General features: G+C 42.6%; 2 protein-coding genes across 2 annotated transcripts in view; one reads left to right on the top strand and one right to left on the bottom strand.

The window, feature by feature from the left end:
- Positions 1-16,091: 16,091 nt before the first annotated feature.
- LOC143876505 (uncharacterized) lies at positions 16,092-17,210 on the bottom strand. The gene has a single exon (XM_077378208.1). It carries the CDS (start codon positions 16,944-16,946, stop codon positions 16,242-16,244), a length of 705 nt encoding a protein of 234 aa, XP_077234323.1. The 5' UTR covers positions 16,947-17,210; the 3' UTR covers positions 16,092-16,241.
- A 7,558-nt stretch (positions 17,211-24,768) lies between these two features.
- The window catches only part of NAD-ME1 (NAD-dependent malic enzyme 1), a 35,531-nt gene continuing 34,972 nt past the window's right edge, over positions 24,769-25,327 (top strand). Inside the window, exon 1 of the mRNA XM_077379100.1 lies at positions 24,769-25,204. Coding sequence (XP_077235215.1) covers positions 25,034-25,204 — 171 coding nt within the window. The 5' untranslated portion in view covers positions 24,769-25,033. The remainder of the gene's footprint in view (positions 25,205-25,327) is intronic.

Here is a 25,327-nt window from a genome sequence, read left to right on the forward strand (position 1 = left end):
AATGATTAGACAGCTATCATGATCAAACCTAAATTGGGATCTGGGAAGATAGCATCTTGACAGATCAACATGGTGGAATGATTAGACAGCTATCATGATCAAGCCTAAATTGAGATCTGGGAATATAGCATCTTGACAGATCAACATGGCGGAATGATTAGACAGCTATCATGATCAAGCCTAAATTGAGATCTGGGAAGATAGCATCTTGACAGATCAACATGGTGGAATGATTAGACAGCTATCATGATCAAACCTAAATTGGGATCTGGGAAGATAGCATCTTGACAGATCAACATGGCGGAATGATTAGACAGCTATCATGATCAAACCACTCTAAGAATCAAGAACACGAAACTCAAGGAGGAACAATTTTGATTCAAGAAATCGAGATTTCGATCGATTCCATTACATGATTGATTGTCTCTTGCCGAGAACGTTAGGAGTGTGTGATCTCTGCTGAGAACCAGACACAGGTAACTTGCTGAGGTTTTGAGTATTGACCATTTTTCTGATTTTGCCGGGGATTGAAGGCTGCGCGAGCAAATTCTAGACTCTGCTTGGGAAACTGATTTTCTGGGGAAGTTGACCTTTCAGAGAGTGCACTCGTCTGAGAAGTTTGAAGTTTGGCTCGAGATATACTCGTACATCTCTTATCTCAACTTACCGAAGACATTGGCACTGATTGCTTTTTGTGCTTGATATCTTTTATGACGCAAGTCATAAAAGATGCCCCTAGTATATTGTGTTTCCATGACAGGAGTTTTAAGGAGGCAGGACAATGATGGTTGAAGAAAAGATGCTTCATTTCATGAAGGCTCAAGGATGCAAAGTTCTTTTGTATGGAGAGAATAGGACAATAACCATGATGGCTGAGTCTGAAAATCCCTTCTTTCGCATTGCTCACTTTTGGAGGCTTAAGGTCTCTGGTAGGTTTGAACAAGATGTCTCCCGCCCCTTCTGATACCTAAACAAGGATTTACTCTGAATTTTCTTCGCATTTTGGATGACACGCTCCCATTCTTCCAGCATCTGACAGTTTGGACTTCGCAAGGAGAGGGAACACAAATATGAAGGAGGAACAGATTTCCAAGGACTCAATCAAAGAAGATTCTCATTGTTCCAAGGACTCGACTCGCTTTTGACTCACTCTTGGATCTGATGTGTCATTTTTTAAGGGTATGGCTTAGCCACTCTTAGAGTATTTCGAAGACCGTGTCAAGATGCACAACTCTCCTTTTTCGGTGTTTATGTCATGGTTATTATCCCTTTTGGATTGCTCGGTTTCGATGCCCTCAGTTTAGAGGAATGTTAAAGTAAGCTTGCTGGCACTACTTGGACTCCGAGATTTTACCCTGGTTGAAGACTGTTTCTCCACCTCAATGATTCACTTTTTGCTGGAAGTCATTGCCATTGACCAGATTGCCTTTTCAGGTTTTCAATCTGACGGACCGCTTGCCCTAACTTTTGCCTGGTTCGCCCTTTCGGGTTTTCAATCCAGCGGGCTCGATACCCTAACTTTTGCCTAAGCTGACTTTTCAGTTGTCAACTTAGCGGGTGAATGACCCTAAATTTTGCCTAGACCGCCCTCCCGGGTTTTCAACCTAGCGGGTCTTCAAACTCCATCATTTTTTCTTCTTGACTTTGAACCTCTGCTTGTTCACCAGAAGGACTTTCTAGGCGGGCTTGGGTTCAAAAGGGTTAGATATCGGAAGTTCAAACGATTTGGATCGAATCTGGTCTTGCCAGACTACCTACGTACCCCAAAAATGGAGGATCAGATCCGCGTAGTTCGCTTTGGGTTTAACAAAGAATGGTTTAGCTTTTTAGCTTCAAAAGTTTGAAAAGGGGATGATTTAGCTTTTATCCCCAAGGATTTGACCGAACCTGAATTGATCAAGTTGCCTACGTACCCCCGAAGAGTTGGGGATCAGGTCCGCGTAGTTCGGGTCGAAATGCCCCTGGTTTGCGGGTGTTTGAAAAGAATGTTTGATTTTGTTGAGGCTCGAAGGTGTTCGCAAAAGGATTTTTTTTAAACTTGGGATTTGTGGCGTTTAAGGCTCTGGCGTCCAAGGATGACCTTCTGATGTTTTGGCATACAAGCTTCTTGAATGGCTAAGGTTCAATGGCTTTGAACTTTTTTTTTTTTTAGGAGTCTGGCGGCATTTCCTGGCAAGACTTCATCTGCACTGTGCAAGCTAGACTGATTGAATTCCCACTTTGTCTTTGAGATCTTGCACTGATATTTGGGATTCTACGACTCTGGGTCTTCTCTGAATGCTGAAGATTTTGAAATTTTCAATCTACTTATCGACTCCGCTTCCTGCGATTCTGATTCTCTTGAGGAGTTGACGCGGGGCATGCTCCCTTCTCCTTTCTTCTCTGGATTCTATCTTATTTTTCTTTGTTCATTCTGATTTTTATTTTTTTGCTTGGATGTGGGGAATGCCCCTACGCCTGGAATGCTTTAACTTGAAATTCCATCGCAATGTATAGCCCAAGTATTCTTTTTGGGGTTCATGCTCTATGCTCATGACTTTGTTGTCTGAAAGTCTTCTCTCAATTTTTCATTCACTGCATTTGATGTTTGGTATTCTTTATTTGAATTTTTTTGCTTTTTTGACCTGTCTGAAGCCGAGGGTGACTCACATTGAACGATGCCAAGGCACGCTTCTGGTTTATCCTCATAGGACCAAGCAACACTTCTTTGAACCCTCTAAATAGGTTTATCGATTCTTTGCGCTCTTCGGGAGATTTTGCCAATCCTTACTTCCCGAGTTTCGGATTTCGATACCACTATCCACGGTATCGATTTCATCTGCAAGTGGCTTTGCTCGACGCTCTTCCTCTCGTTTGATTATCTTTCAAATCACGAGGAGAATTTCATCGGCATCCTCGTCCGAGGAGGGTGTCTTTAGTTATTTTAAACATTAGATCCAAGAGTGAATCATAAAACATTGAAGATATTGAAATCAAACTTTATTGAATTGAAAACTTTCAAGTACATCAATAGTTCTCAACACGCCTCAGTGGGGTCTTCATCAGACTTGACAGAAAATAAAACACCGACTCTAAATGAAAAAGACTGACAAACAGGACACCCCCTTCTTTTTTTTCTTTTTTTTTTTGACATTGACACTATGACTCACCAACCTTCAACACAAGAGTTGGTATACACTCGATAGAAGTTAAATCTTGAAACATGACATTTGGAACACCTCACTTGAAACACGACACTTGGACGCGGACAAGGACTAGGCACTGAAGTTCAGAAGTACACGTCTTCCTCCATGATGTTGTCGGCTAGTGGTTTCGGTCCTGGTATAGGAATCTCGGAAGAGGCGGTCCCATGCAGTTTTGTCGACCTGGCCCAAACTGCCCTTGAAAACCTGCTGGTGGCATCATGCTCTCTGCCCTGACATTCTTCGGAGGCTCACATTCTGACATTTTTTCTTTCCCTTTCGGTTCATCCCTCTGCTTTGATGCAGCATAAACAGAGGTGGTGGAACCTTTGAAGGGTTGAATAGGTCTAACCGGTGCATAATTCATGAAAGCACAGAGTTCAGGAAGGGAAGAGTCTCCATCTATCTCGTCCTGAATTTTGTGTTTCAATGCCAGGCACTTTTCTGTTGTATGACCAATACCTCTATGGTACTCGCAATACTGATCTCTTCTCCAGTGCTTGGGGAGTGGGTTAGGAATAAGCTTCGGATCTAAAAGTGTCAAACGACCTTCGCTGACCCATTTCTTCATGATAACTTCCTGAGAACATGGTAGCTGAGCGCATTCTCTCCTCAGTCTCTGACCCATCCTCTCTTCCACTTCTATGATTGGCTTCTTAAAAGGTTGACGATAAGGTTCAACATTCTGAACTTCACTGGGAACAAATACAGGCTTCGTCCCACTATGCAAATCAACGTATCTGTCAAGAATTAAACTCTGAACTGATGTTTCTTCTGTCATAGTACCCATATCGGCAAACTGCTTAGGAGCTGAATCATATCCGGTAGACAGATATCGTATCTGAGTTTTCATCTCCCTCACTTCTTCAGTTAACATGGCCATCTGACCAAAGAGTTTAACCATCCAGTTTTCCATTCGGATGAGGGCCGACCTTTCAAAAGATTCCTCCATTGGTCGAAGGCTTGATGGAACAGGTGGCATTTCTGAGATAGGACGAATAAGGGATGCAGGATCCAATAATGGTTCATCCGTAGAGATAGCTCCTACCATCGGTAAAGGGCCAACTGATCTTTGCACTGGTTTTTTGGTAGCCCCGGGTTCTCCAACAACTACCTTACCACCCTTGATAAGTTTTAGGATCTTATGTTTCAGGGCTTGGCAACTGTTGGATGAATGTCCATGAACTCGATGATATTCACAGAAATCTTGTTCATAAAATTTGCTAGGAAGAGGATTTGGAGGAGAAGAAGGTTCAGGAAGTTCAAGTTTACCCACTTCGACCAATTCTCTCAAAGCTTTTTCAAGATTCTTCGGCAATGGAGGAATCTCTTCTTGTAACCTCTGAATAGGCTTGTTTCCTTTCTGAACCACCTTCTTGAAAGGTTGACGAGAGGTCTCCACATTACTGACTTCTTCAGCTGCTACCATAGTCCTCTTTCCGTCTCTAACATCAGTTGAGGTCCTTGTCTTTAGGCCTTTAGCCAGTGCATCCTCTACTTGGGTTCCCGTCTTGATGAGGTGATTGAAATCGAGAAAGTATTGGATAGCCATATGATGATAATACTGTGGAGACAGGTTCTTAACTACAATCTTGATCTGATCTTCATCGGACAATCTGTGGGTCATCTGAGCAGCTTTTCTCCTCCATCTTCGGATGAAGGAAGTGAAAGTTTCATTATGCCCCTGTTTCAACATTTTCAGATCCCTTTTGGTTACCTCTATCCCTTCCTCCATGGAAAATTGTTCCACAAACTTGTTAGCAATGTCTTCTAAGGTTCGGATCTCTTCAGACTTCAGACTCAAAAACCATTTCTTTGCAGTTCCGACTAGAGACCTGGGGAATAGGAAAGCAATCTGCTCTGGAGAGAGTCCATGTTGCTGTAGAAGAGGAATGACAGATTTCAGATGACTGGTGGGGCATCCCGTCCCATCATACTTGTCAAGATCAGGTACTGTGAACTTAGGAGGAAGAACAACTCCCGGGACTGTCATGAAGTCGGACATGTTCAACTTCTTAGGGCCTTGGAACTTCATGCTTTCCATTTCTCGGGTTAGCTTATCCAATCTATTTGTTATCGCTCTGCCCTCATTGGCTCTCTCCAGATGAGGGAAACAATTATCTTCTGCATACTGCTCATCCTCGACATCGTCTTCGACATTCAAAACAGCAAGCCTGGCCATTGCAGGATGTGGGGGAGGTATAAGTGGAATTTGCCGGGGTACAGGTTCTTCAGAAGTAGAACCTCTATCACTTTTCAGACGGACTATCTCCTCACTCATATTATTCATCTGTTGGAGCATAGACTTCATCAACTCATTCATCTCGGCCAGAGTATTTCCAGATTCAGCCATAGGTTCTGGTGTGGGTTGAATAGAAATAGGTACTGCAAATGAGTGAGGTTAATAAGGTCAGATTCCCGCCATGGAATGGACAAACACTATAGCTCAATATAGGGTAATCAAATGAAAATCCCATACACAAGCTGAGACAAAAGATGATACGAGTATATCCTCCCATGGATAAAATCCGGCAGCATAACATCTATGCAAGAAATGTGGTAAGATAAGCACATGGTTTGTCAACGAACCAGAAAAGATAATGATTACGCTCAAGGTTTCTAAAAAAAAATCGGCAGCATGACGGCTATACTAGGAGATATGGTACGGTAAGCACATGGTTTGTCAACAAGCCTAAAAAGATAGTGACCACACTCAAGGTATTTAGGAAAAATCCGGCAGCATGACGGCTGTAGTAGGAGAGACTCAGCAACTAAACATGAAGAGTATGCCGTCATGGTCAAGATAAAGCAGGGCTCTCAGCAAGAACACACACTCCGGTAATGATGATGGCAAGATAGACTCATAATCGACATGCGGAGTGATCTGATCAGGATCGATCAAATGATCAGGCTCACGGAAAACAGATCATGACTAAAAGAGCCAAGAATCTTATGATAATCCACAGAATGGATAGATGGGGAAAAATTGATTAGATTATAAGAAAACCTAACTAAGAAGCAAGCCCTAATCTAATAATAAATATATACATATATATACATCCTAACCAGGGGCACCAACCCTAGTCTAATCTAGCGGAGTCGAGAGAGTCTCGACTCATGACAGACAAGTGAGTGTACTAGGACTGCGTCTGTAGCCACATAAGGTGGGCTACAATAATCTATAGATAGGACATGGCTCCTAAACCTAGGCTCCAACATGTGTAAGCCACACATGTTCGTCCTTATATGAATGCAATATACTTATATAAACACGGGTACTTCCTAGTTGGGTTTCACTAGGTCAGTAAGTATATACATAATATATAAAACAAAGTAGGGCTCCGAACTCAATCTATCGGGTACTATGCATATGAAACATACTTAATATGTATAACTCAAGTGCACCGAGTGTTATACATAGTATGCTTCATTGCTCATCGGCTGCTGTAAACACAAGTGCACCGAGTGTTTACGGCCGCAGCGCTGGCGCATAGCTTGGAAATAGATTCAACAGCACCATCAGGGTGTAATGACATCCCAGTCGGGCACGCATCGAATCTATCCCGTGGAGCCAATAATGAAAAACAACGAAAGAAATAAAGAATGAACGATATGGCAACATATGATGTGCAGTGTGTGAATCCCTCGTTTTAATTACGCACCTACTTGGTGCCCCTGGATTTCTAACGATAAAGTTCCCATTTAGCTTGATTTTGACCCAAATTTCTTCAAAATTAATTAAAATGGCATTTTTACGGAGTTAGGCAATGTTTCAAAAACTCCCCAGCAGAGTCGCCAGCCTGTGGAACCAGATCCGGGACGGGCGTGAAGGGACGGGCCCCCGCGCGAGTCTCTCTAGATCGTCCACGTGAAGGAGAGCCCCACCAAGGAACTCTCGAAAGAGTGCCCCTCACAGCATGAGCGGCGATGTAAAGTGAGATACCTCTCGATTCGGGGACTAGCCCAGATTCGAGGCGTATCTTAAACAAAGAAGAGTCGCCATCCAAGGAAGTGGGCCCTGGATCCCATGCTGTGCTCTGTTGCAACGGATAACCAGAGATATAAAATAGGGTTCGTGCCTGATGACGAATGGGGAAGGGATTAGGCGCCCCAATTCGCCCAAGTGCTAGCACCTGGTCTCTTATGCCATTTATTATTAATTTTGAAGAGTTTTGGGCGAAAATCATGCGAAATGAGAACGAATATCTCCGAGATAACGTCTAGCTAATCATGCATGTCTCGGAGATGAATAAGAAGCACACACAAAAGAAATGAAAGATATGTCGCCTAAGAATAGCTAGGTTATGAGTGCCATGCCTAATTGGTGTCTAAGTTCTGGTGGACAAGCACATGCATGCTACAGCTAAAGGTATAGGATCTGTACATAAAAATAAGAAAACACAGCAAAACACACAACACAACACGACTCGACACATGACCCGACACGACAAACCCTAGACTCTAATGCAATACTTGACTCGGACCAGGATGGCCATCCATCCTAGCTGCACTACGTATCCCGGCCTCGGGAAGAATCAGAGCCAACGTAGTTCGGTGCCTTATTCTAAACTACGATGCCTAAAACTCTAGGACCGCTATCCTAGACTCGATCCACTAGACTCGACTGATGTTTAAAGCTTTTTGTGCGATTGCTTAAATTCAAGTGGATTGTAATTTTTAGGACTCTATATGCCCTAACTAATGCAAGTTGATTAGCCTTAAGCTAATGCAGGTGGGCCCTATATCCTATGTGTATCTAGGCTGTGCATTCTAAGGAAAACCATGGGTTGACTATATGCTTCCTAGTCTAGCCATCGGTTCGACTAAATGTCTAACCGATCGACTTGAGGCCTCCTAACTCTAGGGACACTCACACGACAGGACACACCATATCAATACAAATCAGGACCGACTCCTAACTCTAAAACACCCTAAATATCTAGGACAGACTCCTAACTCTAGGGGAAGATCTTTTTTGAAAATGTTTTGAAGTTTTTTTGTATTTTTTTGGAATATTTGAAATGTTTATTTTTAAAGGTTTGGCTGGACCTGGGATGTGGACCCCAAGCTGCACTACGTACCCTGTTGAAAGGGATCAAGCCAGCGTAGTTCGGACCAGAATTCCTAACTACTCTGCACATGACTCAAGATTTTTTTTTGAAATTTTGATTTTTAAAATGTTTTTGGATTTTGAATTGTTTTTGAGATGTTTTTGAATTTTCAAGTGTTTTTTGGAATGTTTTTGTTGTTAAGTATTTTTGAAATGTTTTTATTGTTTTTTGACACCAGAGAATAAAATCCTATCATCATACGGGTAGGGAGACTTCTGGAATCCCGCAAAGGTTGGATAGCATCCTATGCTTTGCGGGGGAACGAACAGGAAAATAACTCGGCAAGGGTTGGACAGCATCCTATACCTTGCAGGAGCGGGTAAAGATCACGACTTGATGAGAGGATGGACAGAATCCTAACCCCTATGATGATAGGAAAAACTTCTGGACTGACTGAAGGACTGACTCCTGTGCTGAAGACTGTTATAATTACTATTTATAATTACTATACAAGATTACTATTCAAAAATACTATTCATAATTACTATTTATAGGTACTATTCAAAACTACTATTCATAATTACTATTTATAAGTACTATTCAAAACTACTATTCATAATTACTATTTATAAGTACTATTCAAAACTACTATTCATAGTACGACCCGCTGATGTGGGACCCGCTGATGTGTGACCTGCTGTGGGACCCGCCGATGTGGGACCCGTTGTGGGACCCGCTGTGGGACCCGCTGATGTGGGACCCGCGGATGTGGGACCCTCTGTGGGACCCGCTTTGGGACCCGTTGTGGGACCCGCTGATGTGGGACCCGCTGTGGGACCCACGGATGTGGGACCCTCTGTGGGACCCGTTGATGTGGGACCCGCTGTGGGACCCTCTGCGGGACCCGCTGTTGTGGGACCCGTTGATGTGGGACCCGCTGATGTGGGACCCGCTGATGTGGGACCCGCTAATGTGGGACCCACTGCTGTGGGACCCACTGTTGTGGGACCCGTTGTGGGACCCGCTGTTGTGGGACCCGCTGGGACCCGCTGTGGGACCTACTGATGTGGGACCCGCTGTAGGACCCGTTGTGGGACCCACTGTGGGACCCATGTAGTGCAAAGAATGAATAATTAAAAAATAAAAAATAAAAAAAATGAACTTACGCCACAAGAGATCCAGGAAGGTGTTGACAGAGTCGTGCTTGTGTGGGGCCCGCTGATGTGGGACCCGCTGATGTGGGACCCGCTGGAGGTGGGGCCCGCTGGAGGTGGGGTGGAGGAGATGTGGATGCCGGTGGAGCTCCGGTGGTTGGTTGGGAGGATGTCGGAGAAGGTGGTGGTGATCGGTGGATGGCCGGTCGGAAATGGGTTTGGCCTCGCCGGATTCCGGCTGGGTTGCCGGAGGAGAAGACTCTCTCTCTCTCTCTCTCTCTCTCTACAGATCTCTCCTCTCTCTCTCCCCTCTGCAGATCTCCCTCTCTCTCCCTCTCCCCTCTGGTTTTTTCTTCTTTTTTTTTTTTTCTCTTCCCTCTGGTTTTTTTTCTTCTCTCCCTCCTCTCTTTTCTCCCCTGGTCTTTTGGTTTTTTCTCGCGAGAGAGAAAACAATCATGAGTCATCATGATTTTTTTTTCTTTTTTTTTTTTTTTTTTGTCAAATGGGAGGTGTGGGCCCAAGAAAAGAGAAAAAGGGGGGACAATGATGATGGGTTTTTATTTTATATTATATATATATATATATATATATATATATAAAAGAAACCGACGATTCGCTTCTCTCTCTCTCTAAAAAAAACGGATTTTTTATTTTTTTTATTTTTTTTATTTTATAAAAACAGGGTGGTGATATTGGCACTACCAATATTGATGGGCGCACTATTGGCGGAAAAATTGATGGGCGCACCATCCAATCGTGTCTTATTCGAAATCTGCTCTGCACCGTTCCAGGATAATTCACCCCCCTTTTCTGGTTTACACTACGGTCCTTTCTCTGCTCGTTCGCTAGGCGAACGTACTCGGATTTTGACGAAATTTTGCGGGGACCTAGCTGGGACCCAAAGCTAGCCTAGGGTTAAGTTTGGGACCCTAGATCATTGATCTGATGGGGTTTTGCAAAAAATTGGAAGGTTTAGGGCACGGTCAAAATGGGGTGTCTACAGCTCCCTTCTGCTGTCATTATTTTTTAAGTACCTCCCGAGGTACCCTCTGCTTATCAGCTGCTCGATCTCCTCCTTGAGATGAATGCAGGCATTGGTGTCGTGGCCGTGGCTCTTATGGAACCGGCAATACCTGGACATATCTTGCGTGCCCGCCTCTGGTGTCTGCTTCTTCGGCCATCGGATGAAGTCTTCTTTCCGAATGGCTGCCAAAATTTGAGCCCTGGATGCGGTGAGCGGCGTGTAGCGCTCCCTCGTCGGGGGGCTCCTCTCCTTTCGAGGCCGGGGAGAGCTCCTTTCCTTCCGGGACGGACTGCTCTCCTTCCTCTGGGGCCTATCGTCCCTACGTTGCTTGGCGGGGTTCTTCTCCTCTGGTCTTCTCTTACTGACGGAATCCAGGGCAGCGAGAGTTTCCTCGACGGAAATGTACTCTTCCGCCCCGGTCATCAGATCTGCCAAGGACTGCGGATTGCGTCGAGCGACTGCTCTTCTGAAGTCGGTGGACCGGGCTCCGGCCAGAAGAGCATTCATTGCCGCGGAGGGGTCCAGGTTGGGTACCTGCAGGGCCTCCCTGTTGAACCGGCCAACGAACGCTTTTAGGGCCTCACCGTCTTCCTGCCTCAGGGCCATCAGTGAAGCCGTTGTCTTTCGAGGTCTTCTGCTGCTCATGAAATGTCGGGCCAGGTCGTCCCCGAAGTCGTCGAAATTGTCCACAGACTTGGGCTTCAGCCGCGAGTACCAGTCTCTCGCGGCTCCAGTTAATGTGGTGGGGAGTGCCCTGCAAAGGAACCCGTCCGACGCCCCGTGGAGAAGCATCGTGGTCCTGAAGGTCTGCAGATGATCCACGGGATCGGTGGTCCCATCGTACTGCGGGATCTGCGGCATCTTGAAGCCCAAGGGGACTGCCGCACCGAGTACCCTGTCTGTGAAAGGGGGGTTGCTACTGAAGATCCTTGAAGCAGGGCGGCCATGACCTCTAGCCAGCTTTTCGATTCTATTATCGATCTTCTGGATCCTCAGTAACATCGGATCATCCCTCTGTTCGGCCAGACGGGCAGGTCTACTCCTTACGGCTGATGGGCTCCTTGCGGATCCGGATTGGCTGAGGGGACTCCTTCGCCGGTGCCGCGATCCCTCTCCGTGCATGGGGTCTCTCTTGCTGCCACGTTTCTGCACGGAGGGAGATCGTGACCGGTGATGCTGACGAGGCTCAGGGCGCACATTCCTGTCCCGCGAGCGGTGGTCTCTTCTTGTGGAGTGACGAGTTTGGTCCCGGGGTGGAGACGCGCGTTCTCTGCGGGAGCTTTCTTCCCTCTGAACGGGTCGAGAAACCTCGACTGGGTGTTGCTGGAGTGCGGGGGCCGCATTCCTGAACTGCGCAACTACATCAGTCATTTTTTGAAAAAGGGCCCGCATCTCCCTTGGGGTCGGGGTAGGGTCTGAACGGTCCGAGTGGGGCGAAGTCCGCTCCACGGCCGCCCCGACCTCCACCTGCGAGGCCAGCCGCTCACTTCGTCCTTCACGGGGGGCCGTAGCCCGAGTAGCCCGAGAAGTCGGAGGTGCTCGCTTGCCGGTCTGTCCTACCATTTTTATCTGAGTGAGATTTCGAACAGCTTTTTGTTGCGTGGTCCCACGGATGGCGCCAAATCTGTTAGGCCTAAAATCGGTAACAGGTTATGGTAGGGCTGGGTGGTCCGAGCTAACAAGCCACAACTGAGGCGTTGGTTGAGTCCTGCGCTGCACAAGAGTACATACAAGAAAGAAAAGGGTCAGAGGACCAACCCGGAGTGATACTCCGGACGGGCGCTTCGACACTCAAGTCAGTATGAGCAGGAGTGCAGAGCAATGTCAGAGCAAAAGCTTAGAGTTTTGGTTCTCAGATTTCCAGGACCCTCACCTTAGCACAAGTGAAGGCTATTTATAGTGATTCTGAGCCACCTGTCTAGGACAGGTGGTAATTCTGAGCCACCTGTCCAAGACAGGTGGTGGGCTCTGTATGGACCAGGTCTCATACCTAAGAAGGGTAGGTGGAGGTCCCTGATTGGTCCAGGTGCCACACCTCGTGGAGACAGGTGTTGGCCTTCCAACGGTCCTTGTGAGGGCCACGTGCCAGCAGCTAGTTGGATGCTGAGTTCGGACCCCTCAGTGCTGAGTCCGGATTCCCTCAGGGCTGAGTCCGGATTCCCTCAGTGCTGAGTCCGGACCCCATCAATCATCATTTCCTGGGTTAGGATTTTCCCCTATTCCATGAATGATCGGCTCTTGGCCTCACCCATAGAGGTTTGCAGGGTTAATCGAAGAGATTTAGGATCGAGTGGAGGGCTGCCAGTTTGTTTTTAGTATATTATGAGATCAGCTAATGGAGAGACAGATCGTATCTCCCGAGTTAGTGTGGCCAGATTGGAGATTTTTTACTCTCCCTACTTGTTCTCTCTTGTTTGTATTTTTCTTTTTCTTTTTCTTCAGTGGTTTGTTGCTGCCTTCTTGTATCTCGGACCATTCAAGTCACGGGGTTTCCACCTTTTCTTTCTTAATAAAGTGCCCATCTTTTAAAAAAATTATTTGTTTAGTCTATCTTATGTGTGGGATGCACTTACTGGATGGGACCAAGATCACATGGGTCGACCATTGGACAACGATGTTCTTGTCTCGATGTCACATACATGTCCACTCGGCTAACCAAAAAATTAGGGCTGAAACTTTGGTTGGGTTTTACCTGACCCGCATGACCTGAAAATAACATGGTCAGGTTTAGAAATCATTGGTTGGGGTAGGGTCAGGTTTTGAACTGGAAAACCCGATCTTGGGTAGGGGCGGATTTAAAGAAAAAACATCCCTGAAACTCAAAACCTATCTCATATGGGATGTATTGTGACTTTCTTAAATATCTCTTGAATAACATAGAAAATTATTTTCCAATATATTGATACAATTATTTTCATTGAGGTGATCATGTATGTCATGTGGAAATATAGTGTCGTTCTAAAACTTATAAACTTGGTGGCATAAATTTAGAGATTTTTGGTGTGAAGATTTGTTTTTTATACAATCTTTAAAATTAGTCACTATCCAACCATATAAAAAAAAGAAGACAACCCGACCTGACACAACCCGAGAAACTATATTCGGTTGGGTTTGATTTACGAACATCAGATTTTCTTATAAAAACTAGACCCAATCTGAGATAATTCTCAGGTGGGTAGGGTTTTGGAACTGCCCGACCCGAGTTGCACCCCTACAAAAAATTGCAAATTACAATTGATAAGTTGGCAATACGAGAGAAACAAGATACATTACAACAAGATTCCCCTTTATCTCCACGTGCACAGCGTGTGCTGTGCACACGCTGGCATAAAAGCAGAAAAGCTTTACCGGCTTCTACTAATCATATTTATTAGGTTATGGTAATCATATATTCTCAATGTTTCATAAAGGCGACTAGAAAGGAAGGCTTCTAAGGGGCATGTTTTGCTACCATGATTTTTTTTTTTTTTTTTCATGATAAATATAGTGTCTCCAAGTGATGAGAGAGGGATAAGGTGGGTAAAGTGGCTAAAAATCAGAAAATTAAAAACTAATAAACTAGCGTCTCCAATTGGTGAGAAGTGGCTGAAAACAAGAAACAAAAAACTCTACTCAAAATAGGACAGTCTCTTTCCTGGTTTTTAGCCACTCCTCACGCTCATCACAATTGTCGCTCTCAAATCTCTCTGCTTCTACCACCCGCCCTACCACTCTCTCACCAAGTGGGGACACTAAGGGGCCGTTTGGATACGTGGATTTTACAATCTTGGATTTCATCAAAATCATGAATGGGAGACGAGAAAAAGGAGACCAGCTGTCGTCTTTTGATTTCTCGGCCTTCTTTCCGACAGCAAGAGAGCGGATGATCGTCCCATGTTTCTAGGTTTTAGAAATCTAAGGATAGAGGAGAGATTTCTAAAACCTGGATTTCATATTTAAAATCCAAGAAACATTGTCCGGACAGCATACAACAGACTGATCACGAACCCTCTTTTACACTGTTCTCAAACTAAAGCCTGGATTATAAAATTCCCGCATCCAAAAGACCCCTAATTTATAATGAAAATATATTCATGGCCGCCAGATACGGCGTAAGTGCCTATCTAAAAACTCATGGTCTGCATCTTGTAAAAAAAACAAAACAAGCATGAGAGAGAGAGAGAGAGAGAGAGAGCCTTTCGTTGAAATATTTCCCTCGGTTGACCTATTCGCAAAAAAGGGCTTCTTTTCCTATCAAAGAAAATCATCTCTCACAGTTATAAACGCTTTGCAAAATCCACCCACCTCCAACTATTCCCTGAAAAGTCTCCTCTTCACCCCTTCTTTCTAATTTTGTTGCCATCCACCTGTTGTGGTATTTGGCACCATTTCTTTTTCAGCAAAATACTCTTCACTTGTTCACAGTTCACACAATTTAAAATCAATTAAAATATTTTAGAAAATGAGATGAGTAGCAAAGGATCAAAAGAGTAGCAGCCGTGTGCGTAGTTATAACGAATAACGTAGAGGGCGGCGGGGAGTGAATTTCCCTTTTCCTAATTCTGATGTACTGCCATATCTCTTATCTCTGCACATACAATAACAAGTGTTTCTTCTTCCCACTTGTACAGGGTTATTTTAGAAGAAAAGGAGGGTATTTTGGTCAGTAAGGGTTGCTTTCTGATTTCACATTACAAAGTCTCTTCATCAACGGCTCCGAGAATTGACACGTAACCGAAGTGGTCATGAGAATTTGCAAAAAGACCAAAGTACCTCTCCTTTAGTGTGCAGTGAACAAAATTAATGTCATTTGCAACTGTAGGAAAAGAAATCCAGGGAATCTGTGCAGGAAAAGGTTTCCTTGGTTCTGGACTGTTCACTTGCGCGCAGGAAAAGGTTTCCAGGGAAACTGCTTGCCCTTCTTTTTGCACTAGTTTTTCGGGAAAACAAAATCCGAGTGTTTTTGGTCGGAAATGAAATCCTTAAGGCTCTGTTCACTTGTCTTTTTGAGAAAGGAAAGGAGAAGAAAGTAAGCCAAAATTTCCCGTGATTTGACATGATTTGACATTTTACACCGTTCACTTGTTTTCTCAGGAAAGCGGAATTACACAGGTGAAAAATATAAATAATGACGTGGAAAACTAATTTTCTTGCACTTTCCCTCTAAATTTCCTCACCAAAAGGATGGGAAAATCACTTTCATGAGAAAACTAGTTTGCCTACATACTTTCTTTTCCTTTCTGGGCCAAGTGAACAACAAATTTTCTCACAGTTTCTTTTCCTTTCTTTATCAGTTTTCCACGACAGATTCTTTTTCTTTCTTTTCTTTTTTCGTAGCTAGAAAACAAGTGAACAGAGCCTAAAGGGGGAAATGGGCTTTTCCATGTCATTTTTTAACTTATTGTAGAAATTCCACACGTGTAATTCTATTTTCCCAGAAAAGAAAGTGAACACCGGAATTCATTCGGTCTTGTCAAGGAAATAAAAGGCTGTTTTCCAGCGATTTGCTTTCCCAGGGAACGCAAAAGAACAGCTGAATTATCCACTAGATGACCTCACTACAGTAAGATAAAAGGGGCAAGACCTCAGTACAGTAACCCGTCATCCTGATCCGATCTAAGAAAAGTCCATAAAATACAGAAAAACATTCCCCCGCGTATCTAGCATAAAATCATTTTCCTTGAAAAAAATGATACTCTACTTTATGTGTTCGGAAAAAAAGAATCATCTATTTCTGCATTTCTTTGAATATTGAATCCATTTATACAGCATTCAAATGACAGAGGAATCAAGATCCAGTAAAAAGAAAAACAATGCCGGGGCAAAATCGTCAATGGACAAAGTCAGCGACTCAGGGGTACCTTCCGATATCCGCCAGTTTCCTCGATCTATTCGCGCAAATCTGTCGTCTCGCGCTACGAATGTCACCGGAAAATCCGGCATCGTGCCGGTTATTGTTACTAGGGCTTGCCCTCACCAAAGGGCTTAAACAAAAAGCCACACCAGAAAAGCTACGCGCGTGCTGTCTCCGTGCAGCCGGAATCGGTCTTCTCAACCCGGACGAAGACTCGGAATAATATCCGAGTCCGATCGGAGACTCGCTTCCTTCTTCTTCCTTCCCCTTACTAGTCTCCGTCACCGGAGACATCCCTCGATCTCGCCGGCCATCGGGAACCTCTTCGTCTAAAGAGAACAGCCGTGATTTCTTTTTCGGGAGACTGGAAAATAGAGACGACAACCAGGATGATTTACGAACCCTAGGATCTGTATTGGTTACTTCTGCCTTGTAGCCGAACAGGGATGAGAACAGAGGGAACCGACACGTGTTCTTCTTCTTGCAGAAAGTGGGGCCCACCTGCGGGGTGGTGTACAACCCTTGCTGCTGCTGCCGCTGCTGACACGTGTCTCCGGCGGGGGTGGTGGGCGGTGGGTCAGATTTCGGGCGATCCTCAACCGCGTGTGTTTCTTTGGCGATCAGAGTCAAAAGCCTTTCCTTCAGACACGAACCGCAGATGCCTACGTGGCCTGGTTCGTGGGGATGCTCCTTACACCTCATTTCCCTTACCTGACTAAGAAGTAGGGTGTGTCATTACCAATATAAAAATGAAGGGTGCGATTAAGAACTCAGTGGTCGATTTTCCCTCTTTCCTCCTCCATTTTCTTCTCTCTGCTTCGGAGATTGGAAACAACGAAAACAAGAAAAAATTAAGGTAAAATATATAAGGCCTGCAGAAATTAAGGCTAGATTTTCTTTCAATTTCTCCACCCCTTTTTTGGTGAAGGGAGATTTTCTTGCGCTGTTGTGTGACTTGTGTCTATCTTCTGCCTTTCTATACGAGATCTTATTAAATTATATTGGATTTTTTTTATAAAAGACCACCTTTACTACGGCTTAATTTAAAAAAGAGACGGTCGTCTTTTCAACATAATTAAAAGACCCGGTACATCTACCGTTATGCAACTAACGTTCTTCAGTCAATTACGAAAATGTCATTCTTGCGGTGAAAATGGCCATTATAGTACAGGGCACACTTTCTCTTCTCCTTCCTCAACCATATCACAAATCCCAAGCCTCCGAGTGGTTATTTCACTTGGATTTTCATTGAGTAGAGGCTCTTCTTGTAAAATAGTAGTAAGGTTGTCTTTAAGTAGTCTTCAAGTAAACTTTTCGACTATTGTTTGGCTGTCGTGGAAAGGACTAGTAGAATGCTAGGAAAAAAATGTGCATTTGATTGTATCTAAAGGGCTAGTAGAATGCATGAAAAAGTAGATCATAGTGCATTTGGCTGCTAGTAAAGTTCAGGGTAAACAGGCAGTATTGCACATGTGAGTCTAAGAAGAGCAAAACTTGCACATTTTCTTATGGCCTCTTTCTCAGGGATTGTATATAATTGAGAGATTGCTTTCATGAGATATTATATGATGGAGGGCCGTATGAACATGTAAAGGTGGTACCGTAAAGGGGCCAACCCTTGATATCTGATCCAACAGTAGGTCCTCCGAGAGTGAGTCGTTGTTGGATCAAATATAATTTCTCATGCTTTCATTATTCATAGAATCCTTTAACACTGCTATGACTGGGATATAATTCAAAGAGATTTTATATGGTATGAACGCACAAAGCCCGGTATTTTTTAGAATGTACTGCGGACCCATTCCACTTCATGTGATGATCCAAACCGTTCATTTTTTGGGCCACAACGTAAATAGGTATACGCCATAAATAATTTCAATATGACCATCCCACTCCTTTTTCTTATTTTTCTTTGACGAATAAGTTACTTCTTTTTCTTAGTAAATAGCCGTCTTTTTACGCTCTCTATCTGATATAGTCTAGTCGAATCAGAGATTAAAAAATATATATAGAAATACTAAACTCATGAGCGCCCTCGCAAAAAAATCAGCCCCAAGGGTGATTCCAATGGATCCACCCCATCAAAATACATTTTTTATAGCTAAGAAATATAAAAGTAAAGGAATATTTATATGAACTTTGATGACAATGGGGAGTCCTAAATCCTAATGGCTGATTTTTGCAAGAGTGCCCTTCAGTTTAGCATTCCACATGTAATATGTTAGACTTCAGCCATTTGAAAATCATCTGCTAGAAAAGTGGATTGATATCCACACGACTATGTTCTGATATTGGGACGACTCACTTTGCTAAGGAATTGTAAATGCAGTTGGGTGACGTGGATACAATGACATGCCGTTGTGTACTGGTTTTTGCAAGGGTACCCTTCAATTTAGCATTCCTACACTTCGTTTTACTCTTCTCTCTCGATTGCTGAGAGTGTTCTTTGGAAGGCTACTTATATGTGCAGTACCATGTTTTGATATTGGGGCGACCCACCTTGTCTTACACTTTTTAATTGATTGCTAAGAGCTTCGTGGAAATTGTAACAGCTTTTGACCAGCTTGTTAAACAACATACAACGAAATGAGTTTGCCCCATTATCAAAACATGATGCCATATCAGTATTCAGTATCCTTTTGGGGTTATAATGCCCTTTGACAGTTGGTTGAAATTTGTAAAACAAGGTAACTTCCTCCCCTTTTTTCAAAATATCGTTACATGAGGGACATGTCAGTAGCGGGCACCCACTGTGGTGATACGACCTTTTGTATTGGAGCCTTCCGTTTTGCATTCAATTGCTAAAAATGCATGTTATTGCCACCTGAGATTGCACGATTGGTGTGATTTTTGAGTTATATTTATAAACAACAATGTGTTTGTGATTTTTTTTTTTATAAAAAAATACGAGTTCAATGTTGGGGGTTCCACGTGAAAGCAATAATCCCACATCGGATATGTGAAAGGATGTGGATGGGTTTATAAGGATCTGGGCACCCTCTCCTTAACGGCTAGCTTTTAAGGGTGAGTTCTACACAGGTACCAACAAGTCGAGGGCGTGGTAACCCCGGTTTAGCCTCTGAGGATGGAAATATCCTTAGGGGAAGCCGACACAGAGAAACAGATGAAAGTGTCGAAACGATTGAGAAAAAAGGTGGGCCTATGAAAAGTGATCAGTTTTAAATCATATCATGTTAATGAAATCTAATTAAATGATACATAAAAATTATAATATTTTATAATGTATGAAATTTCTATTGGGTAAACAGATGAAAAAGTCAAAACGATTGAGAAAAAAAGGTGGGCGCATGAAAAGTGAGTTTTAAATCATATCATGTTAATGAAATCTGATTAAAAAAATGTACATACGCATGCTCAAAATTTAAACATGTCGCCATATTTAACCTAATTAAAATGATACATAAAAATTATAATATTTTAAAATGTATGAAATTTCTATTGGGTATTCACATGAACAGAAGGATGTCATGAGATAAACAAAGAACCCTAATCAAATTAAATTATTTATAAGTAGACAGTGACTTAGATATTCAAAATGTTGTTTTTTCTACATCAGACACTATATCTTAGGTTAAAATATATTAGATTTCACCAAAATTAAGATCAATTTAGAAACCCCCTTTGTTTTTTGCTTAATTTAAATGAATTTCAGCAAGGGCAAAACTTGATTTAGAGGATAAATGTGAACAAAAAGGGAATGAGAACAGATATGATCAAGTAACAAAACTCGACGGAGATATACTTGTGCAGCCTGAACTTTTTTCAAAAGATCTACTGACAAAATGAAAAGCAATTTTTTTTAAGTTTTAAAGTTCTGTAAAGATTTTACGAAAACCTCAATGATACACATAAAAGACAAAGCAAAGTCTGCTATCATTGAGATATTATACGATGCCTGACCGTCAAGTCCCGTGAAGGTGGTACCTCAAAAGTACCACCCTTGATATTTGATCGAACAACAACTTCTTAAAAAGTGGGCTGCTGTTGGATCAAATATCAAGGGTGGTACTGTTTTGATGGTACTTGACGGTCGGGCACCATATAAAAACTCCATTGATCTAGCATAAATGCACTTTTCTTTTCTGGGGGGGGGGGGGGGTGGGGGGGGTGGGGGGGGTGGGATATATTGATATGGTGGGCTGGTTCGACCATGATCAATGACTTAACTAGTGTCATTCGTAGACAATGTGCTGAAGTAATGGTTCGTCAACAAAGCCGATTTCCAAAAAGTGCTACATTTTCTTCATAAATATTTTGAAAACTTCCTAATGAAGGAGAAAATTGAAACTTAGGCCCTTTTCAAATCGCAAGTAAAACATTTTTGGTGAATTTTTTTCCTTGAGATTTTTTTTGAAAGGCTGAGAAAAAAATCCTTTCCACTATTCAGAGAAAAATGAAATGATAATTGTTAATTTAGAGGGATATGAATAGGATTGGTAAGCTGTCATTTCTAGTATGCAAAAAAAAAAAAAAAAGTAGTTACATTTTGAAATATTTTTCCATTTCAAACTTTTTCGGAAACTGCAATCCAAGCGGGACGCGTTCGACATGGAACAATAATATTCTGGACCAGGAAATAGTTGCACCCCCAAATATGAACATAATTCCAGAAATGGGCTAACTGTCGTTGATTACGCTTGAGAAATCATTATCATTTCAACCATGAACCTCAAGATTTTTTACTCGAAGACATAATTTGAGGTGCTTAGTTACTTTAATGTATTCTTTTCACTGCTTCCCAATGAGTAAGACCATGATTACTTTGATATCTACTATTAGGCAAACTGTACAGGCCAAATCTAGGCTAGCAATGTTAGAAATTGCATGGGTGGTAGGAAAGCAATGTTTTTTTTTAGCGACAGACTCTATTTTGACTCTGCATTACACCCAAATACTGGTGTTAGATCGACTAGCAGAGCCAGAGCCACATGACTGGGTGTCCAATAACTTCCATTAATTCTAGGAAGAAATTTCTGGAGAGTAGATATTATTTCGGACCCTTCGTTATCTAATTCTTGAAAATTGATTCATCATTCTTGGAATATTCTAGGAAACTTGCAACACTACTAAGCCTTGGAATTCTTCTTTCCACGTTTTTGTCCCTACTGCTAAATGGAAAGTGTGTTTTGGTCAAGCGTTGGAAGAAGGGCAACTTTTTGTATTCCCATTTGCTTCTTATTTTTTCCATCATTTGAAACTTCGAACGATGTTATCCATACCTTAAGAGGGGTCTCTATCAGGACCATCACACCATCAAAGCAAGGTGGTGCTTCAAAGAGCTCGTGGAAAAAGATAAGAGCAACGGTTCACATTGAGAAGGGAAAAGTCATTGGGGTAAGGCCATTTTTATTGTTTTTCTAGAGAGGAACGAAGATTCAACCATGGAAAACAATATCAAGACACACTGATGGAGATTTTATATGTTGTATGAGCGTGAAGTCCAATATTTAAAAAAAAAGTATAGTGTGCCCACTTCATAGACCCGTTCATTTGTTGGTCATGAGCAACGTCAATAGCCAGTGCCCTGTAAATCATCTCCATAATCATCTCCATACGATGATCCTAACCATTTAAAGTGTACTTTTTATTACCTTTGACGTTTTCTTAAAAAAATGGGTGTTTTGTTTAAATAATAGCTGACGAAAAAAAGGAGAAATCTAAGTAACAGATGACGAACAAAGGAGAAATCTCTCTCTCTCTCTCTCTCTCTCTCTGTCTCAATCTAAGTAACAGCTGACGAACAAAGGAGAAATCTCTCTCTCTCTCTCTCTCTCTCTCTCTCTCTCTCTCTCTCTCTCTCTCTCTCTCTCTCTCTCTCTCTCTCTCTCTCTCTCTCTCTCTCTCTCTCTCTCTCTCTCTCTCTCAGCAAAGAAACTAACGTATTAAGAGATCCTAACTAATCATTTGTTGAGGCTCAACATGAATGGGTCATGCACGAAAATTCATCTCCATCGGATGATCTTAACCGTCCGATCTAATACGATGGCACAATATATAAATATCAACAGATCGAAGAGTTAGGATCATCCTAGGGAGATGATTTTGACACCAGGTCTATTTATGTTAACTTGCAACAAATGAACAGTTTGGATCTTTGAACAAAGTAGGCCCAAGTGATTTTTCTAAATACACTTTTTTATAATGTGAATCACATCAGGAATTTTTTTGTTTGCCCTCTAAAATGTCCAGGGGATTCTCATTCTATGGCACATGCCAGGGGTACTACATAGTAGCTGCTCTTATGTTCACCATTGCCTCTTAAGAAACTGTGATGTTAAATCAAACATCAAGTGTGGAGCCTTGATTACATTCAACTACGCATGGACACCACATAGAAACTCAAGGCCCTATTCATTTTGGATTTTGAGAATTGATTTTAAGTCTAAAACAGATTGTTGGATTCAAAATTAGCACCCAATTCGTTTTAGATTATGACTCTCAATTGAGTTCAAAACCAATTGTTGTAGTCAGAATTAAACGTTACTTAATTTGAGTCATAATCTAAAAGGAAGAGGGCCTAAACATAAATTTGGGACCAGTATTCAATTTCGGGCTCACAATTGGTTCTTAAAATCCAAAACAAGGATGCCCTTATTGAAGGTTGGATGAAAAAACAGAGACAGGACGATGAGGAGAAGAATTGAAATCTGGTTTTTGGATTTTGTTGGATTGCAGGGTTTTGATTTGAGGTTAGGAGAATTTATATGATGCCCAACCGTCAAAATAGCAAGGCCAGGTGGTAGCCCTTGATTTTTGATCCGGTCAAAACACTCAAAAAAGGTGTTTTGACCAGATAAAAAATCAAGGACTATGTGGCTTGTAAATTACCCGGTCGGCCATCATATAAAAACTCATATTGTAGAATTTTACCCAATGAAAAGATAAAGATAGAGCACCACTTATTATGCGGTTGCTAAAACCGAAATAAGATCAAAATAAAAAATAAATATAAATTGAAAAAAATAAAAAAACACCACGTTCACGACCCAACTTGGTGCACATGGTAAAGATTTTCTCACAAACTTCATGGTTTTCTCTCTAAGAATCTCATGCCCTTAAAGATTCAACACCTCTCCTCTCCTCTCCTCTCATTTTTCTAACTCACTTGAAAGCCAAAAAGATGGATGGAAATTCAAATTTGGAGGTAAATGCCAAAATAGATAGTAGAAGGCAGCAGATGAGGTAAAGGGCAAAAAATAGATTACACAGGTAATTTTGAATTACCAAAGGGCTTTTTCCTTACTCTAAGGCTCTGTTCACTTGTTTTTCCGGGAAAGGAAAAGAAAAGGTTTCCCAGGAATCTGACGTGGCATTAGGAAAAGAAATCTAGGGAAACTGTGTAGGAAAAGGTTTCCCGCGCCTGTTCACGTGTGCAGAAACTGTGTAGGAAAAGGTTTCTCGAGAAACTGCTTGCCCACCTTTTTTCACTAGTTTTCCCGGGAAAGCAAATCCGACCAAAATAGTGGGATTTGGTTTCCCACACTTGTGAGAAAAGAGACATTTCCACATCATTTTTGGCAATTTCCATGTCATTATTTGACATTTTCCACCTAGGCTTGTTACTTTTCAGGAAAGCAAGTGAACACCAGAATTCTGTCTTGTCAAGGTCTTGTCAGGGGAAAAAGAGGCTGTTTTCCAGGGATTTGCTTTCCCAGGAACTCAAGTGAACAGAGCCTAAAGGAAAAGTCAACACCTTACCCTTAATGTGTCTGTCATGAGATGGGCCTATCTGGAAATATCTCAGTTTTTTCTATTTATAGTAGTAAAAATTCATATTTAAGAAAAGTCGTTGCCGGTGTGGTGATATTCCCATTTATTGGCCGTTAATTTCGATTTTTCAGTTTTTAAAACAAATTTAAAAGAGGGTACTGACATCCACAGCGCCATAATTTGATCATGCCGCCAAGGACTTTGTTGCCGTTAGCTGATAATTCCGATTTATCAGTCTATACAGGGTGCAACTCTGGTCGGGTTGGGTCGGGTCCAGGCCAACCCAAACCCTGCCCTTGGAACCCTCAACCTGAACCTGACCTGAGTTCCAAACTGATGAGGTTCAACCCAACCCAACCCGAGGAACCCCTTTTTCCAACCTGAACCTAACCCGACCTGACCTAACGGGTTTTTAAGCTTTAAGTGCACAAAATAAAGACTACAAGAAAATGATAAAAAATATTGGGTTTCACTCGCAGGGTTGCCCGAGCCCTCAACCTGAACCCAAGACGATCCCAACCCAAACGCCACCCGGGTTAGGAAAACTCAACTGGAACCTGAACCCGATCTGAAAGATACCCAACCCAATCTGACTTTTTTTTTTCAGGTTGAACCCGACCCGAGTTGCACCCCGGAGTATATCTCCGACTCATCTCAGATTTCTTGGTGTCGGCAAGGGTCCACATAACAGATCTTTCTTCAGATCAAACGCCGGGAGGAGACCTTTTTTTTACACACTAAGATCACTTCCCTTTTTTATATTTTATCCGTGTCGACGGTGTCGTCCTCTACATTAAGAGGGAGTCCTGTCTGGCGGGGACTGAAGACCGCGCAAGTGGTGGGCCCCATCGTCGACATTTGACTAAAATTCTAAAATTTCACATCTCCTCCATGTGCTGGTCGGATTTCCGGTTTAGCGCAAACGACTGAAAATAAATTCCCCAATTTCTCGTCTCCTTTAACCCCTTTTCACTATCACCACAGTCACTACTCGCTCTCTCTCTCCTAGGGTTTTGTGCTTCCCCTCTGGAACGATTTCTGAAACTGTTATTGCAAAAATGTCGAACTTTTCTTCTCAGCTGAGACTCTCTTCTTCTCTCATCAAACGTCTCAAGGATCGAATGACGACAATCCAGAGTAGAAGATCCTTCACCACTACCGAAGGATCTCGTCCCACCATTGTACACAAGCGCAGCCTCGATATCCTTCACGATCCCTGGTTCAACAAGGTATTGGATCCGATCCGCTTCTCGTTTTATGTGAGAATTGCATTCATCGTAACCTAGGCCTTTCTCAATGCACCGTTTGAAGATCTGTCACTGTTTGCGAATTATTTGAGAAATCCGTCTTTT

Source organism: Tasmannia lanceolata, unplaced genomic scaffold (assembly GCF_043159265.1).
Source record: "Tasmannia lanceolata isolate RefF3 unplaced genomic scaffold, GAP_Taslan_0.1 ptg000005l, whole genome shotgun sequence".
NCBI lineage: Eukaryota > Viridiplantae > Streptophyta > Magnoliopsida > Canellales > Winteraceae > Tasmannia > Tasmannia lanceolata.

Bases quoted from the DNA above. Each gene is read 5' to 3' on its own strand.
- LOC143876505 (XM_077378208.1), bottom strand. From the start codon at position 16,946: ATGAGGTGTAAGGAGCATCCCCACGAACCAGGCCACGTAGGCATCTGC.